We start from the raw sequence: 19,007 nt of genomic DNA on the forward strand, positions 1-19,007 counted from the left end.
TCATGAAAACATAATTCTCATGCATGTAGTTGACATTGATTTTGGTTTAAAATTTCTCATGGTTCATTTTCAGATAACGGGTGAATGTTCTTGGAAAGTTTAAACTTAATCAGAAAAATTATGTTAGAATTATAATCTTAGAGCAATTGCTGAGCTTTTAGATCTGGAAACATTTTTCTACCAGTTCTTGTCCACTCATTGCTCAGAGATTCGTGTTAATAAATTTATCACTTAATAATTTCTTCCTCCTCTTCAGCTCTTAACATTTGCGTATATTTAGTTTCACTTCTACCCTTAGCACTGCACCCCAAAATTATAGCTGAATTAACTCCAACCTTAAGTTTTAACTGGGTCAGGTTTGCTAAGAAGCAAGCCCAGTTTTACCAACTCTTTTTATAAAGTTGATCTGGGTTTCAAAAACGTAATGAAACTAGTACGTGGGGGAGTTTAGAATGTAGTCTGGTCTCAATTTGTCTGCTCTTTGAAAACCATGGTCTGGTTTCAACCCAACTAAATTTGGATAGTTAATTAAAAAAAAATAGTGACTGGAAAATCCCATCAACCCATGGAATCCAATAGCACCTTTCTAAGGACAATAAACCCAGAGGGGGAAAATGTGTGGCATTTTTCTTATTAGCTTTACAGTAGAGTAAAGGGATAGATAAAAAAATGTATCAGAATTTATGAGTGCTGGTCTCTTCAGAAAGTGGACTTGGCCATCCAATCAACCCTTATTTATGTCTCTTATCTCTATCTTGACCAGTTTCTTCCACCGTGTTCCAAAATGTCTTACCTCGCCTGCAGGCTCTGTTTTATTTCAGTCCAAAATGGAGTTACAAGCATTTAAAAAGTTTCAGTCCTGCATTGAATGGGGTTTAGCACTGCTCACTATCCAAGACTAGGATCCAATGAAGTTCTTACAGTTGGGTTCTCACTGTGGGAAATGGCCACTGGGTTTCTTCCATAATCAAGTAAGGCCCAGCTTTCCTCCAAGTCCCTTTGGGTCTTAGAAGATTGAGTGCTTTGATTGTCTTGCTCTGTCCTATTATAAAGAAAATAATTTGTGTATTGTGTCATTTAGTTTTCAATTATAAAAGCTTCAAGTTAAGGCCTCTTTTCAGAAACAAGAGGGTTTGAGGCACTGAATCTTGGTGACATCCCAAAACTGTTGTAAATCTATAAAAAGTTGCTATATAACCCAGTGTTAATAGAAATATAGTTATATCTAAGTAAGAGTTTCCTGACTTTTAAGTTGATGACTTAAAAAAACCATTTACGTTGCAGTAATTTGAGTTAAAGACTTTAAGAAAAGGTTCTATGAGTCTTATCAATCACAATCAATTTTACTTGCTAAATTTAGTACTAGAGTGACCTTAACTGCACAGTATTTGTATAAATATCTAGCAGAGCACCTTTTTTTTTTTGGTTTTATGATATTGAGAGGTTTTTAGAATTTTATGATAGTTCCACCCACAATCAAAATCAAAGTTCTTTTATCATTAATTCTGTGAGATAGGTCAAAATTGAATATATGCAAATTATCCTCTATTTAAAGTTTCTGTTTTGCCTTTTTTCCTCTGCTCTATTTGTTTCTCATTTCTTTTATTATTTCTTCTCATTTTTCTCTTTATTCCCTTTCTCTTAAAATAAATACCTTGAGGATCACCCTCTTGTTTTTTCTTTGCTCTAAGAGATATTGAAGTCAATGAATATATTCAGATTATAAAAATGACATTCACTTACATAAAAATTTTATGATGCTGATTAAAAGAAGGCCTAGATATCTAAAGAAAGAGCCAGAGACTTTGGAAGTGATTTATTTTCTTAAATAAAAAAAGTAGTTCTACATGATGAGAAAGAAAATGCATTTATTTAACATCAGTTATCACTATAAACTTGGTTATTGAATTTATCCTAATAAAGCAAGATAATAAATTATAGTAGCAAAGATTCAATTTTTAAAATTCATAACTTTCTTCAGCTTTAAAAAAATATATATATATCATGAGTTAAAAATTTCTAACGATCTCATTTGTTTTTAAGCACCCATTTATCTATCTTCTCCAAAGGGTAAACTGCAGGGGATATAGTTCAATGATGCCTCCTGACCTGCTTACATTGTTGGAGGATAGGAAACAAATGTTTCTGGTATATTCTACCTGTCAATAGTTCTTAACCAATATAACAGAAATGACTAGAACTGCAAAATTTAAATGAGGCAAGAACTTCACGTGATCAGACTGATTGAGATAATGTTAAGAAATAATAAGAACACAAGCAGTGGATTCCTCAGCATTTTAAAGGCAATGTCATTATAGTAACATGATTCTCTTTGATGAGTACAGATGCTGGTCTCTATACACATGCCAAACAAAAACTAAAGGCCCTGGGCTTTAGTCACAGTGCATTACTCTGACTGCCTTCAGCAGGCCCTGATGTGACCATAACAGAACAATTATTTAGTTTTCTACTCATGAATGAAACACTGGGCTAGAGATTTTTTTTTTTCACAGAGCATAATCCATGAAATGGGGCCTGCTTAAGGAAAGCTGCTAAGTATAACCAGCTGCTTTTAAATAATATTCTTCCAAAATTTGCTTGAATAATACAGTTCACTGAGCCTAAGTTTCTAAACATGGCCTCCCTCCATCTCATTTAGTTACTCCACAATTGAATAACCAGTTTGAAATCTGTTCCTAGAGCCCAATGATCCATATCTCAGATACTGGTTGGTGAGGGTTCAGTGTGATGTGTGTTCAGAATTGTAGATGATGAGAAATAACCAGAATCTTTCTCTCTTGCATCAGCCATTAAGGATATGTTTACCAGCTCATTCTTTTCATACTTGGAAAGAAGTGAATTTGGCTATTGATTGTGTCTAGATTACATTTACAGAAGAGCAAACAGTATGGCCAATTCATACTGTAAGACCTATGGTGTACTTTTTAAGATGGTGGATGCCTACTGAATCCATCAGCATGATCATATATATTTTTTGTGTGTACTAAAGTACATGTGACATGAAGTTAACATTTTTTCAACATTAAAAATGTACAATTCAATGGCATTTAGTAGATTTACTATGTTCTGCAACCATCATCTCTATCTCATTCAAAAACATTTTCATCAGCCCATAAGAAATCCTATACCCATCAATCATTCTCCATTCACTACTCTTCTCAGTTCTGGGTAATTAATTGTCTGCTCTCTGTCTCTATGGAATTGCCTATTCTGGATATTTAACATAAATGGAATCATATGGGTTTTTGTGTCTCACTTCATTCACGCAATATAATATTTTAAATGTTCATTCATGTTATATCATACATTAGTACTTCATTTCTTTTTATTGCTAAATAGCATTACATTGTATGGATAGACGACATTTTGTTTATTCATTCATCAATTGATGGACACTTGGGTTGTTTCTATCTTTTAGCTGTTGTGATTGGTGCTACTATGAGACCATAATTTTTTTTTTTTACTTAAATAAAATCTGATGTGCAGATTTGTGTTTGTGGGTACCCAAGACTTACCAGATCACGTGGTAGTTCTGGGTTTCAAGTTGCAAACTAGCAGGAAATTAGAGCCAGAAGCATGTTAGTTTAACAGGTTTTGGGAAGATAATGAATAATGGTGAAAGCATATAGTGAGAAAAAAGTTATACTTGAGTTAAGGATATTTCGACTCTGATTTTGGTTCTGCCATCAACAGGCTGCACATGTAATTTTGAGTAGATCATTTCACCTCCCTAGGCCTTTCTTTTTGCATCCATAAAGTGGGAGAGCAGAACTCACTAACATTTCTTCTAGCTCCAGGATTTAAGGCTCGCAAATTTCTCTACCATCACAAATGCTATCACTAACACAGAAAAGGAGTAAAGATGCTGCTTTTCTACACTCTGGGTATGAACATAACAGTTTCTTGTGAGCTGGAGGTGCGAAAGGGGTCGTGGCTTGAAATCATTCACATGCTGCAGTAGCAGCAGGGCTTGAAACAACACAGCTCAAACTATGAAACAGTGATTTTCATTTACCAAGAAACTGAAATAAGTGCTTGAGACTGATAGTACACCGGCCACCAATATCATGGAAGTAATGGGTTACATCAAATGTTTGACATTTTCAATGTCACTACTTATAGATAACTAACAACTTTTGGGGGTTGGGTGAGTAGGTTATTCAATAGTAAAGAAAAATTTCAGTCACATTCCAAGGTTTCCTCTTTACACTAAGACAAAAAAAAACACATTAATAACTTGTGAAGTTTTCTCTTTTGTAAAAGGGAGGTTGTACTGAGCCATCTCAACTTGTTCTAAATAGGAGTCAGATACACTCTGAGTGTACCATTCAGATGATGTAAGCTGGGGTGCGTCATAGGTCAAGCAATGGGTTATTTACCCTCCCCTTTCTGTTCATTTCTCCTTGATGATGGTACAGGATCTAAATTTAGAGGACTAAAATCTACATGTGTGACCCTGGGAAAGTTAATTAACTTTTCGGCATCTGTTTTCCAATCTGTAAAATAAAGGGGTTACCTATTTTGAAAACGTCTATTCATGGCTTTTGATAAAGTCGCTTACCTAAAGTTATTTGTGGCTGGCTTGTTGCAACAGGGGTGAAGAATCACAAATAAAACACAATCCAAATTTAATTTTACTTTCAGGGATGAGAAGCTAAGGAGATTGAGAGATAATCATAGATAATAATGGCTAAAACCAGAAATATAATAAGAAATTATTATCCATAAATGGAGATAAGATATCCAAAAGGATTTTATCATATAAAGGAAGGAGCTTGGCATTTAGAGTAGAGATCATCTTACAAATTGCTTTGTGACCTCATTTGACTTGGTCATCATTCAAAAATGCTAGCTGTTTTCACTCACATAAGTAAAGCTCTGATAGGTGAGGATTATCCTTCAACTGAAGCAGCCTCTGCATTCCACTTTGCCCTCCAGATCAACAAATAAATCTTGGCTTTCCTGACCAACCACACTTTCTACTTTATCCCCCAGTGAGGGGAGAATGTAGACTGAAAAGCTGGGAGGAGCCTACTCCATTTCCCCACTAAGGGACTGGCAGAAAAGTCCACAACTCAAAAGTATTCATTTTACCTGACTTCATTATGTAGATTACAGTTTCCTAGGGACTGAAAATACACCTACCACATTTATTTGAGTTCTTGCACAGCCTATATTTTCACCCTTTAATGGTAATGAAGCTAAAATTTCTTTCCAGTCAGTTTGCATATAATTTCCTTTTTTAAAACTCTCTGAAGTGAGATGATTGATAGATCATTTACTTTGGTAGATGATTTTATTTTTCCTTTGAAGTGAGTTTTGAAAGGAGTGTACTGTGATGAGTTAATTAGTACAAAAACACAGAGTATATAACCTTAATTAGGCATGAGTATAGGCTCAACGTAATGGGATGTCCTGAAACTGCATGCTATGCAAATATTAGACTTTTCATTCTTCCCATTACATCTGAAACCATCAAGCAAAGGATGTTTTGAAGTATGTACTATAGTCAATGCCAGGTGCAAATCTTTCAAGAAAAGGTTGGTTTTTTTGGGTGTACTAGTTGAGGAAAGGATAATATGAAGGGATTTGGGAAAAAAAACTTTAAAGGAACTAAACAGTTTAATTAAATTCAGAATGAGCTTTACAAATTCAGAGAAATTTTACCATTGAGTAAAGCAATGTGGTTACCCTGCTCAAACCAAATCACATTTGGAATTCTGAAGATACTACGCTGTAGACATCACTGTGAATTATGCAAATCTTGAGAGAGCTTTCAAATCCAGAAACCACTAAGAGTACTACTACAAACCAATCTGGGGTTTCCTCAACCTAGTAGGATACAGGAAGATAGTAAGAAAATGAAATTACAGTGAATCCCCAAACCCTAATTTTAGCTAATTATTTTCATTTCCTTTACTATCAATCATTTTTAAAAATTGGAATAGTAAAAGTAAAACTTGTCTTTTCCCTTTCCTACCCTGAGATGAAACAATCCAAGGATGTGGTATCCTTAGATATTTGAATGACTGAGGTCTCCCAATACATAATTCTTAGATTATGTCTAAAATTGTGAGTTTTTAGACTCAACCAGGAGGCAAATAATAAGCTAGTTGGAGACATAATAAGCTATTTGGAGACAATGTCAGGGCAGAAATTTAATAAATGTGTGAGTATTCAAATAGTACCTGATTTTTAGTTTAATATGTCATCTATTCATTAGAAATTATAATGAAAGAGGGATTTGTATATCCATTGAAAATTGAAATCCAAAGTTTTCTTTGTATTTAATATATAAACTAACATTTTACTAAGCACATATAATATTCTAGCCACAGTTATCAATATTTTATTGGTAGCCTCATTGAATCATTACAATAACCTCATAAGATGGTTACCACAATTAGCCATATGAGGAAATTTTTCAGATGAGGAAACTGAGGATAAGAGAAGTTCAAAAACCCCATCCAGGCCACACATCTACTAAGCAACAGAGCCACCAGGACTTGAATTCATGCCTGTCTGACTCCGGTAATGCTCTTAACTACAGTGCTGGGCTCACTAGTGCATCACTGTCCTCTCATTGAAGCCTTACTTATTAGCACTTTCCCCAGAGCTGGAAATGAGGTGGAACAGAAATAAAAAGAATTGAGACCTAAGTCAAACACAGAAATTCTCTGTCACCTGTTATACACAAAAGAGGTCCTAGTTAAATGCTATGTGTGAGGTGAGGGTGAGAGTGGAAATAGAATTTGAAATAAGAGACACAGAATTCCACATGACTGGCTGTAATAATTTACATGTATGATTCAACATGTTATTGCATACAACATGTTATAAATAGGGGAAAAAATAAATACTGGACGAGAATGAGACTGGATTTAAATTTGGCTTTTGCCACTTGCCAGTTGCAGGACTGGATCGATCAGAGACTCTACCGGACTTGTGGTATCAAATAAGACACCCAGTGAAAGGACTATATTTTGAGAGGTATTAAAGATGTTAAGGGGCAGAAGATGTTAATACACTCAGGTGCTACAAACAGTGGAAGCTGATACCATTCTCAGGACTGAAAGGACCAGGGGAAGGAATAGTAAGAACTGGCATCACAGAAGGAAGTTTGGGGCCATCTGACAAGAGCTATTGTGCAGAGCTACTGTTACTGCCAGAGACAGGGCCCTAAATCTGGGAGGGAGCAGGGAAGAAATCTCCTGGCTTCCATTCTCATGGTCTCTGATCTTCTGCTGGTGCCTCCCATAAGCTGATCCCTCCCCAAAGCTAACCTGCCAGGAACCCCAGTCTACCATGGGGTCTGTCTTCCAGGTGGAGAATGGATTTGAGGACAGAGTTTGCAGCATAACCTTGAACAAGTCACCTCCTCTCTCTAAATTTAAGTTTGTTTATGAATGTCTTCTGTATTCATAGTAGCCATGTAATTTTTACTTTCCACTTTCTATTTTGAAAAATTTCAATCTTACAAATAATTTATAAGAACAGTACCATGAACAGGAGATATACTCTTCACCTAGATTCGCCAATCATTAACATCGTTACTGTTTCTCTCTCTCTCTACTAACACAAACATACACACATATTTTTTTCTGAATCATTTGAAAGTTATTTGCCATTTGAGAGTATTTAGGACTTTCTTCCTAAATAGTTATGTAAATATCACCTAAAAACAATGATGTTTCCCCAAATAACCCCAACAAAATGATCACACTCAGCAAATTTAACATTAATACAATGCTATTATTAAATATAGCTAATTCAAACTTCTCCAACTGTCTCAGTAATGTGCAAATCTTTTTATAATCAAGGATAACATGTGAAATTTTGTTGTCATGTCTCCTTAATCTTCTTTAAATTAAAAGTTCTTAAAGTCTTTTTTCTTTCTTAATCCTTCATGATATTAAAATTTTTGAGAAATCCAAGTCTAGTTTTGATGGTCAGTTGTTTTGCAGAAAGACCCCAATATGGGTTTGTCTCGTTGTTTTCTCATGCTTAGATTTAGTTTGAACAATTTTGACAATCTTACTGCAGGGGCGTCACATCCTTCTTCTCTGTGCACTGCATATGGAGGCACCTAATGCCAGAATGTCCCATTGTGGGTGAGCTTCACTTTGATCACTTGGTTAAGGCAGTTTCTGCTAGATTTATCCATTGTCTTTGCCCCTTTCTAATTATCAAGCAATCTGTGGGATCATATATCTTTTTTTATTTCTTTACCAACATTCTTTCACCCAGTGGTTTTCGAAACCATTGAATTTTCTTGCTATGGCAGATATAGTTTCATAAAAGTAAAATTAGGGCACCTAGGAAGACCTCTTTGAAAGTTCTTGTTATCAACATTCATCTCTTTTTATGTTCAGTGGTTACCATTCATTTATCTCTTCAGTTAACAAATGTTTATAGAGTGCTCATCATGTTCCCCAGTCCTGTGAAACTTGCATCGGGGCTTCATGGCTGCCTAAATGAGGGTCTATAGATTGGATCCTTATCCTGTGCTCCAGAGCCATATTGGCAGTTGCTTTTATGTCTCTGAAACTTGCCAGCTATAGATGTCTTAAATTCAAATGTCCAAATTGCACTCATCATCTTAAATCTAATCTTCTTCTTTCGTCTCTATTCCAGTCAATTGCACTTCTGTTTTTTCAATGAGTATAATAAAAAAGGACTCCTCTTTATTGAGTAGCAAGCCACCATAATAGGTCTTTTATGCATATTACATGCATTATCTCATTTAATCTTTGCAATAGCCTTGAGAAATAGACACTGTTTTCTGGAGGACATTGGGATCTCAGTCCCAGATTAACAGCTAGCAAGTCTTTGCACTAGGTTTCAAATTCACTTCCCTTTGACTTTTAAAGTCTTTGCTTTAGTGTAGTGATTAACAACATACTCGCTTCAAATGTTGGCTTTACCACCAACTACAAGGGATTGGTTAAGTTTCCTTAACTCTCAGTACCTTGGTTTACTCCTTTATAAATTGAGAAAAGCAGTAATTCCTGCCTTGTAGAGTTGTTTTGAACTTGAATTAGATTAAATTTAACAAACATTTGAACAATTCCTGGCATAGAAAAGAGGATAGAAAAAAGTCAGGTCAGGCAGTACCACAGTACTTCCAAAGACATAAATTTTGTGTGATCCTAAACTTTTTCATCCATTCACCGCTTGTGGATACTAATTCTTAAAAATAAAACTCCTTAATAACCTGTCACCACTGCTGTCATTGTCTTAGTTGAGACCAGGAATTGGCAAATCATGGTCCATGGGCCAAATCTAGCCTTCATCTGTTTTTGTAAATTGTGTTTTTCTTTAATTGAGGTATAATTGACATTGTAAATAATGTTTTATTGACACAACCATACTCATTCATTTACATATTTTCTGTGGCTGCTTTCACCCAGCAAAAGCCCAATGTATGTATTTACTGCCTGGCCCTTTACAGAAAAAGTCTGCCAGTTCTTTGTTGCCTGGGGTATTGCAATAGTCTCCTTCCTGGTTTTCCTGGTTATAGCTTTTAACTCCCTGAACCCATCCTCCCCACCTCTCTTACTGTGTGAGGGGGAATTTCCCCAAACATGGGAATTCAATCAGGCCAATTTGTTCCTCATGGTGCATTGGCTTTCACTCCTAAAAATGTCAGCTTCCACCTACTGCTGAGCCCCATACTGGCCTTGTCCTCTGACCATAATGAATGCTTTATGTCCCTTCTAACCTTGGCACATGCTGGGTTTTTTTTGTTGTTGTTGTTGTTGTCTGAATACCCACCCTTTGCTTTTGTCCTCAATAATAAGCTCAGGTTTTACATTCTCCAAGAAACCCTTTCTGATTTCCCAAGGCTGAACCAATGGCTCTGCTACAGCTGGTGCAAACCTCATTTCCAGCGTGGATCCACACTGTCATACCATGGGGTTAGCTGTCATGATCTGCCCCTGCCACTGCTGTGGCTTCCTTTCAAGGGCGAGAACGTACATTTTTCACTTGTGTATCTCCAGTGTCCAGTCTGGGATCTGACCCTTAGTAAGTTCCCATTAGTTGTTATTCTCTGAGGGCATTTCAGCTGCAGTTTGAAGGCTTCTGTGAGGTGCTAGGAGAGGAGAGAAAAAAGGTAGGTCAGGGAAGCCTTCCTGGAGGAGCTGATGCCCAAGCACACTGCTGGAGGATGAGAAGGATAAAACAAGATAACAGGAGAAAAAAAAGTCAGCGATGAGACCTGAAAGGAGGGTGTTGGAGAAATGGCAGGCGGAGGAAGGAGACATGAGAGAGGATGCTGGGTGATCCGCTAAGAAGAGAGCGTTAGATGCGCATCCCGCAGAGCCTCCCCAGCAGCACTGCGCTGGCTGCGCAGGCAATGGGAACCGCCAGGGGTCTGCTAGGCAAACACCATACTTACTCCACGTTGTAACTGTCTGTTTGCATGTCAGTCTTCTAGAAGCTTCTCAAAGCATTAACTCTGTTTTTGTCTTGTCATTACTCAACCCTAAGTGTACACAATTTCTGGAATGTCACGGATGATCAATAAATATTTCTTTCCTAGTTTAAATATATGGAAATCACCCAGTTTTAAAGAAGGGTTCTTGGTGCTTAGTATTTTCTAGTAAGATGAATATTTGTCTTTAAAATTTTCATAAATTTAAGAACTTCTGTCATAATTTCTAGATTTTCTGCTTGAAAAATTCCCATTTAAAAAAAAAAAAAGCCAGACCCAGCAGTGGTGCAGTGGATAGAGTGTCAGACTGGGATGCAGAGGACCCAGGTTTGAGACCCCGAGGTCGCCAGCTTGAGCGCGGGCTCATCTGGTTTGAGCAAAAGCCCACCAGCTTGGACCCAAGGTCACTGGCTTGAACAAGGGGTTACTCAGTCTGCTGAAGGCCCACAGTCAAGGCACATATGAGAAAGCAATCAATGAACAACTGAGGTGTCACAACAAAAAACTGATGATTGATGCTCCTCATCTCTCTCCGTTCCTGTCTGTCTGTCCCTATCTATCCCTCTCTCTGACTCTCACTCTGTCTCTGTAAAAAAAAGAAAGAAAGAACACAATATCTGTCTTCTTAGGGAAGGCTTGAACTTCTCAGATCCACTTGGGTGGCTCTCTCTGGACCTTCCCCAGCTCTGTTTTCTCTTTGTTGAGGTAAGGCTTGCAAGACTGCCTGAATGCTTTCTTAATCTTTAAAACCAGAGGCATATCATTTTATTTTATTTTATTTTATTGTGATTTTTGGTATTTTCTCTCAAGGAAATGCTAAATGGAGCTTGGAGAAAGTAAAATTCTTACTTGTAAAGCATGCCAGGGATGGTGCCTCATGGGTAGAGGGCAGAGTCTTTATTAACGAGATCTATAGACTAATACTGTCCTTAGCTCAAGGGCTCAGGAGAGCCGGCCACTTAGTAGTTCTGGGGTGAAAGATGCCTGGACAATTGGATGAAATTGGGATGTAGGAAGACTCCTGCACTCCAGGAAAATTTCCAAGTCTCCTTTTAGTTATCCTCAGAGTGAAGAAACGCTTCAGTTTCAAGTTGAGTGCATTTTCCACCCATGGATTGGCTTGTTTTGTTCAGTTTTACTTTGAGTGTTTGAGGTTATCATTTCGACGTAACAGCTAAACCCACGACTTCCTTTCTCGTAAAACCAAAACAAAAAGGCCTTCAATTCAGGTGCCTTTTACATATAATGAATGTGTAATGCATACCTGGGATAAAAGCCAGCTATATAAAGTCCTTGATTCTGTGTGGGTTCAAACACATTTCAAAGCTTCGGGATCTTGAAAGGTTTCACTCTGCTTCCTGGAGACCTGATCACTGCTCCGTCAGCCATGGCTTGGCTTGGATTCCGGAGGCACGGGGCTCCGCGGGACCTGGCTTGTAGCACCTGGCCCTGCACTGCCCTGTTTTCTCTTCTTTTCATCCCCATCTTCTCCAAAGGTGAGTGAGGCTTTTGGAACATGAAGGTGGAGGAGGTGTTTCTCTCACCTGGGTTTCATTTCTTTCAGCAGTCAGGGGCAGTGATTTCTAGCAAAGCCAGAAGCGAAAGGTAAAACTTCAGTCTCCAGGCTTGGATCGCTCCGTATTCCAAGGCAAGTCGGGCCGGGCTTGCAGCAGCGAATAAGCAGAGATCCAACCCTCAGCAGAGCGCCAGGCCCCGAGTGGAGGCTTAGCGAATACATCTGAATTGATTTGGAAGACATGAGCAATTTCAGACAGAAAGAAAATACTGTAAAGTTAAGTGATTTAGGAGAGAAAAGATATCCACAGTCCTGTATATATCTGAGCTTGGAATCAGGGTGAGATCAAGATTTTTCTTAAAAAATAAAAAATTCTATTGAAGCAAATTATGGAAAGCTTCTTCTCTGCCCAATTCAAGGTTTTAAGGTCTTCTTAATCTAGTGGTTTTCAACCTTTTACACTTGGGGAACTGGTGTTAATAAGAGATTTTGGGGACCACTAATCATCCTGAGCATAAGCAAATTTGACTAAGATCATTGAGTCTATCATTTTCATACAACATCAGGATGGTTAACTCTTTTGTGGACCAGCACGAAATTTCTGGCAGACCGGTCCATGGACAGGCAGTTGAAAAGCACTATTTAATCAACTCTATAAACTAGTGAGCTATTTTAAAAATGAAAGCAGTTTGAAGTTGTAAAACAACGAATGAAAGAAAAAAACCCATCAGTCTGTTTGGCATAAGGTGCTTAACTGCAGCCTGAGCTACCTGTGACCTTCAGAAGCAGATTCCCCATGTTTCAGATTGAATAAAACCTTCAGAGGCTGATGCCAGATTTGTTACATGGTGTAAAATGATGAGCATTCCCACTGCATTTCAAACATCTCTCTGGGTAGTCTTGCTCAGAAGCCATGTAGTTTGTATCAAGTCAAAAGATGTTTAATGATCTAATTTTTACTAGATAAGAAATATTCATATACCTTTTATTATTTCACCTGTTTTGAACATTAAAGATTAAATGCCTTTAAAGGTATTTAAATTTCCTGTTTAGGACATTTATTTCAACCTGTAACTGAAATCCTCCCATAGTAGATACTGGGAAATTGAATGCCACCAAATTCAATAGTGACAGTTGAGAGCTTGCCTCGAGGAGGGCAGGAAACTTGGTCTCCTTTAGGCTTAGAGTCAACACAATGATTATTGAGTGTCCAACTGGGCAGGATATAATGTTTGCTCCCAAGAGTTTATTAGCTAAAGGCATAAGTTGGAGGAGGTATTATTAGTGCGCACAAAAAAGTTTAATATGGGGCAGAATTTGATTAAGTACTGTAATCGAGTTATAGCAGCTCAGCGGATGTTCAGAGGGTATCTCTGATAGATGAAAATGAAGGTTGTGGAAGGAGACTATTGTCTAACCAGGGCTGCTGCATTAACTATGACAATGGCTGCTGCCATATTGCTGTCTTTTCTGAGGATAGCTGTTGCTGGATCCCCAGTGCAGGTTCCTGGGGGAAAAGACTAGCACCTCCAATATAGAGAAATTTATATACAGGGACAGTTGTCCTGGAACCTCAGTCTGGAGTGCCGGGTTGGGATTGGATTATGAAGGATAGTGAATGTACTTGGTTTTTGCAGTAAGTGTTATGTAGGCATCAAAAAGTTTAAGCAGAATTTTCCATGTCACTTGGATGATTGAGAGGAGAGGGATTAGTTAAAGGAAGATAATAATTTGACATGAAGTCACCGTATTTTAGAAGGTGTGAGCCTTCTTGTCCAGAGAGCAGGCCTCTCTTATCTTATAGAAACCAGAGGGTAAAAGAGCACCCCGTGCAGGTGCTCAAGGGAGGAGAGAAGGTGGCGGAAGATGTGGTGGCAGTGGCAGGGGAAGCCCACAAGCTTAACTGCAGGGATGCCTCAGCCTGGAGAGGAAACGACCCGGTGCCCTCTGCTCTGTGGCTTTCTTAATCTAGCAGCATCCCTTCCTCTATGATAATAATGCCAGGGAAGGAGGTGGCGAGCACAGTGAGCCAATGTGCAGCTACTCATGGGTAATAGAGATATAGGGCCAGGGAATTGTAGGCAAAAGCTTCCAAGGTATGCTTTAAGATATAGGGCAATGTTCTGTACCTCAGCCTCCAAAATTTCCTTTACTACCCATAGTTCTTAAACTATAGTTCCTTTAGTTCTATTATAACCTTAGAATACCAGAGTTGGAAGGCACTGATCTGATCAAATCCCCTTTACATACATGTGAGGGAAATGAAATTCACAGGGGAGGCAGGACAAACCATATATTTCAGGGTAGAGCCAGGTCTTCTGTTATATCAGTGTTCTTTCTGCCACAACCATCTTCAAGAAAATATTTTCCAATAAGAAAACTCATTGCCTGACCAGGCAATGACGCAGTGGATAGAGTATCAGACTGGGATGCAGAGGACCCAGGTTTGAAACCTCGAGGTCGCTAGCTTGAGCACGGGCTCATCTGGTTTGAGCGTGGGATCATAGACATGACCCCATGGTCACTGGCTTGAGCCCAAAGGTCGCTGGCTTGAGCAAGGGGTTACTCCCTCTGTTGTAGCCCTCCAGTCAAAGCACATATGAGAAAACAATCAATGAACAATTAAGGTGCTGCAATGAAGACGTGATGCTTCTCATCTCTCTCCTTCCTGTCTTTCTGTCCCTCTCTGTCCCTCTCTCTGTCTCTGTCACAAAAACAAACAAACAAAAACCAGAAAACCAAACTCCTTTATTCTGGAAGACAACAGAGAAGTGGGTGGAGAAGGAGAAGGATAGGGGAGGTCGACGGGCTGGGTTGAGGGGAAGAGAATAACTGAAAGGTAATGTTGGAGGTTGCTCATCAAAGATAACCCTTCTCTGGTGTTTTTCCCACCTGGTGGGTGAGCACGAGTTCACTGAGTTCCCTTTGGTTTTCCATGTTAGGGATGCATGTGGCTCAACCTGCAGTGGTGCTGGCCAGCAGCCAGGGTGTCGCCAGCTTTGTGTGTGAGTATGGGTCTTCAGGAAAAGCCACTGAGGTCCGGGTGACAGTGTTGCGGCAGGTTGGCAGCCAGATGACAGAAGTCTGCGCCGCAACATACATGGTGGAGAATGCGTTGACCTTCCTCGATGATTCCACCTGCATTGGCACTTCCAGTGGAAACAAAGTGAACCTTACCATCCAAGGACTGAGGGCCATGGACACAGGACTCTACATCTGTAAGGTGGAGCTCATGTACCCACCTCCCTACTATGAAGGCATGGGCAATGGAACCCAGATTTATGTCATTGGTGAGCAGCGCCATATCATTAAGGTGTCTTCTTTGCATAAAAATAGTTCTGCTCCTTAATAGTCAGGTGGTTCACTTCAAATATCCTGAAAATTCTCTTTTAAAGGTTCTCTGGCATACCACATGGTAGCTTTTTTTTTTTTTTTTTTTTTTTTTTTTTTAATGTGTGTGGCAACCCAAATTGGATTCTGACTATAAAATAAAGTGGGGGGAAGGTCTTTTTTCAATTGGCAGGTTGGGGCACTCACTCTGGGATGATGACAATCATCAAGTTTGCCCTACGCCTTTGATATGGTACTCAGGGGAAGTAGCTCCAATTAGTTGGACTTACCTGTGGGCTAGCAATATTATCAAGGTCTGAACGCTCAGATTCCTTCCATTTTTTTCATCAATGGGGAAACAGGACCCTGAAGTTTCAAGAGTGTCTCAGGGAGGCTCTGCTGTGCTTTCTGTTGCAGAACCAGAACCATGCCCGGATTCTGATTTCCTCCTCTGGATCCTTGCAGCAGTTAGTTCGGGGTTGTTTTTTTACAGCTTCCTCATTACAGCTGTTTCTTTGAGCAGAATGGTGAGTGTGATGCTGACAATGCACCATTTTTGGTGGGGATACCTTTAGTGATAACAACTGACCAGATGACGCTTTTGAGTTTTGTTTTTTTTGAGATGAAGCAATAAATGAGGAAGGGGAAGGACGATGATAAAGAATACACTAGAACCCATGGCACTGGCCTTTGAGGTTTCGGGATGAGTAATACTTTAGATGAGCGTGTTTGACATTGAATGTTTGTGTGCTTCTGAACAGGGTTTCAGTTTGAGTAACCATTTGAACAACATAGGGCAGCTGTTTTGCTCTTTATCTTCATGACAATTGTGCCTACGTTAATAAGCCTGAAACACTCGAATAGGTTGAACAAAATGTTGCTAGAGAGGACTATCCATCTGGATAGATTTTATTCTGTCCCTTATGTCCCTCAACTTCACCAGGAAGTCATTTCTTAGTGTCACACAACTTGCGTCTTCTTTGTCCACACTGTAGCTATCCACATAACAGCTGTCCAGGGCTTAGTGTCACACAACTTACGCCTTCTTTGTCCACACTGTAGCTATCCACATAACACCTGTCCAGGGCTCCCTATTACACAGTTGGCTTGATTGGGAAGTCTTGACCTCCCCTCCAGCCCAGTAAAAGAGAACCCCGGTTTTTATTTACTACAGTTGTTGGTGGAAGAGAAAGAGGTATAGAATCTGGCCTCTTATCAGGATTTCTTTCTGACAGTCATTTTCAGTCATTTCTGCCTAAGCCTGGCTTTGACATAAACTTGTCCCTCTCTTTCCTCCCTCCTCTTCTCTCTCCTTCTCTCTGTCCCCCATTTTATTTCTCTCTCTGCCTTCCTCTCTCCCTTCATCACCCCTCCCCTCTAGGATCCTCTTTTAACCTGTTTTGTTGCTTCTTCTAACCTCATTTGCTACAAACTGCCAAGCAGACTAGTAGTCTGGACCTCAGTTTACTGAGGTGATAAAAACTGGGAACTGACATGGACAAAAAAAAATAGTAAAAAGGATATGAGGACTAGAAGTGAGAACTACAGCTCTCAAACAGGATAACTAAAGTTTATTATATCATATTATCAAACTTACCCCTACCTCTGACGGCGTGTAGTCACTTACCATAGGCATTTGGCGTGTTTTTTCTGAAGTTTTCTCAAAGTCTCTTTTTTCTATCTTCCAGTCAAGAACATGTTTGCTATTTTACACTCAGAACACAGAGTTATTTAAGTAAAGTTAATTTTAATAGCTGAATCAAGAAAATTGCCTGGGGCTTATAATTCTGTATGTTGGGAACATTCCTTTTTCAACAGGGAAGGGACCCAATAGTTGTTGAGTCTCATTATGGTTAGAAGTGGCTTCTCTATTCCTCAATAATACTTACTGTTTCTTTTTGTGTTTGACAGCTAAAGAAAAGAAGCCCTCTTACTACAGGGGTCTATGTGAAAATGCCCCCAACAGAGCCAGAATGTGAAAAGCAATTTCAGCCTTATTTTATTCCCATCAATTGAGAGTCCATTATGAACAAGAAAGACCATTTTCCAATTATTAAGAGCTGAGGCATTCTACTTTTTTTTTTTTTTTTTTTTTTGCTATCCAGTTCTTTTCATTTGTTTGTGTACTTTTGGGGGAATTCATCTCTCTTTAAATGTAAAGCTGGATGCCGAATTCAAATCACATGTACTACAATTTAAAGCAAAGGAGCGGAAAAGCAGAGCAGGGTGCTTCTGTCACATCAGATTCAGGGTTAGCAAAAGCATCATTGAGGGTCCATGTGCAGATGTAGCCGTAGGATGTGGAATCAAGGAAATAAGTTAGGGGGTGGTACTGTCCTGGGGAAACAAAGGAACGAAGTGAGGGTGAGGGTGATATTGTACACACCTTGTATTTACTTGTGAGAAGTCTCTAGCTAAAATGATGTCTTCAAGTTAAATTTTTATGTTGTGTTACTTTTCTTAACAAGTGAATGATTATATAAATAGTTTAAAATACTCACATGGCTGTACGTTAGCCAGTGATTTCAAGAGTTGTATTGTACCAATATGTGCTCCTTATCTGATAGTGTTGTGCATGGGGGTCACACGTGCTTCTGTGCACTTGCTGATAGTTTGAATATGAACACTATGTGGCAGTGTCTTCCCACTGTGGGTTCAGGGGAAGTTTGATGAAGGGGCTCAGGACACTAAGACACCATGTAGAATACAAGAGAGCCTGCTAACTGTCTCGAAAACTGGATAAGGTCATGGTGGATTTCTTACAGACATGTGAGGCTGAATGGGTGTTGACACGTGCTTTGGGCTTTTATGCCAGTTCCTTCCAATGGCCTGCGAGGAAACCAAAGTTGGTGGTATCAGAGTTAGCTTTGATAAAACACCACTGTGGAGAAAATGGCTCATTCCAGGAGTCCTATAGGTGTGAACCTCAAGGAAGCTCCAGTTACCCGGGACCCCAATTCTCCACACCTGCTTAATGACACAAGAGGAAAGAGAGGCAGGTAGCAAAATGGGGTGCATGGAGGTTTCTGAACTAACACTGTTGGTGTTTTTTAACTCAATATTTTCCATGAAAATGCAACAACATGTATAATATTTTTAATTAAATAAAATCTGTGGTGGTCGTTTCCTGGAGTTGTCATTATTTTCCTTGTATTTGGGGAATGTGTTGGAGTTTGTTTTTGATGGATTCATTCAGCAGTAGGTGGGGTTGCCAATATTAGAAATACTGGAAATAAAATTTAAAACTCCTAAAGGGTGATAATGCTTCATGTGTTAGCTGTCTACCAGCCCATTACCTATAAGGCATTCTTGGAAGAATTCAGCTTCTGCACCTTTGATTTCTTCACAGTTATTTGAGATACAGAGTGGGCTGCCAGAGATGTAGCAGTTCTTGATAAATCACAGAGCACTCTCTTTAGCAAGTTCTTCACCTCATTTTTCTTACCCACAGCTTTCTCAGCTCAAGTCGGCCACCCATTACAGTTGCTATGGCAACTCCAGTGTTGTGAACCATGCCCCCCTTGCAGCCATTTTGAGCTGCTTCCATGGCAAATAGAGCTTTTCCTTGAAGCTTCCAAATGGACTCTTTCACAAATGTGGGAAAATACACCTGTGGTCCTGTATTGCTGTCAGCTGGCAGGCCTGGCCCACTGAGTCTTCTATGATTCTTGGTTAACCAGTTGTAGTCTCAGCCTGCTTGGTTTC

At 39.2% G+C, this 19,007-nt stretch overlaps 1 protein-coding gene across 2 annotated transcripts; it reads left to right on the top strand.

Moving 5' to 3' along the window:
* Positions 1–11,841: 11,841 nt before the first annotated feature.
* CTLA4 (cytotoxic T-lymphocyte associated protein 4) lies at positions 11,842–18,283 on the top strand. Of its 2 annotated transcripts, XM_066345704.1 has the most exons (4): positions 11,842–11,952; positions 14,915–15,262; positions 15,720–15,829; positions 17,214–18,283. In XM_066345704.1, the coding sequence occupies exons 1-4, from the start codon at positions 11,844–11,846 to the stop codon at positions 17,316–17,318; spliced, it is 672 nt and encodes a 223-aa protein (XP_066201801.1). In that variant the 5' UTR covers positions 11,842–11,843; the 3' UTR covers positions 17,319–18,283. The 2 variants fall into 2 exon arrangements, with proteins under 2 accessions (XP_066201801.1, XP_066201802.1); XM_066345705.1 differs by lacking the exon at positions 15,720–15,829 and having other exon boundaries at positions 17,214–17,387.
* The last annotated feature ends 724 nt before the right edge of the window (positions 18,284–19,007 follow it).

The sequence above is a fragment of the Saccopteryx leptura genome, chromosome 7 (assembly GCF_036850995.1).
Source record: "Saccopteryx leptura isolate mSacLep1 chromosome 7, mSacLep1_pri_phased_curated, whole genome shotgun sequence".
Classification (NCBI taxonomy): domain Eukaryota; kingdom Metazoa; phylum Chordata; class Mammalia; order Chiroptera; family Emballonuridae; genus Saccopteryx; species Saccopteryx leptura.

Excerpts from the sequence above, each read along its gene's own strand:
- CTLA4 (XM_066345704.1), top strand. The coding sequence starts at position 11,844 with ATGGCTTGGCTTGGATTCCGGAGGCACGGGGCTCCGCGGGACCTGGCT. Across the intron at positions 15,263-15,719 it reads AACCCAGATTTATGTCATTG|AACCAGAACCATGCCCGGAT; the intron begins GTGAGCAGCGCC and ends TTTCTGTTGCAG. Across the intron at positions 15,830-17,213 it reads CTGTTTCTTTGAGCAGAATG|CTAAAGAAAAGAAGCCCTCT; the intron begins GTGAGTGTGATG and ends TGTGTTTGACAG.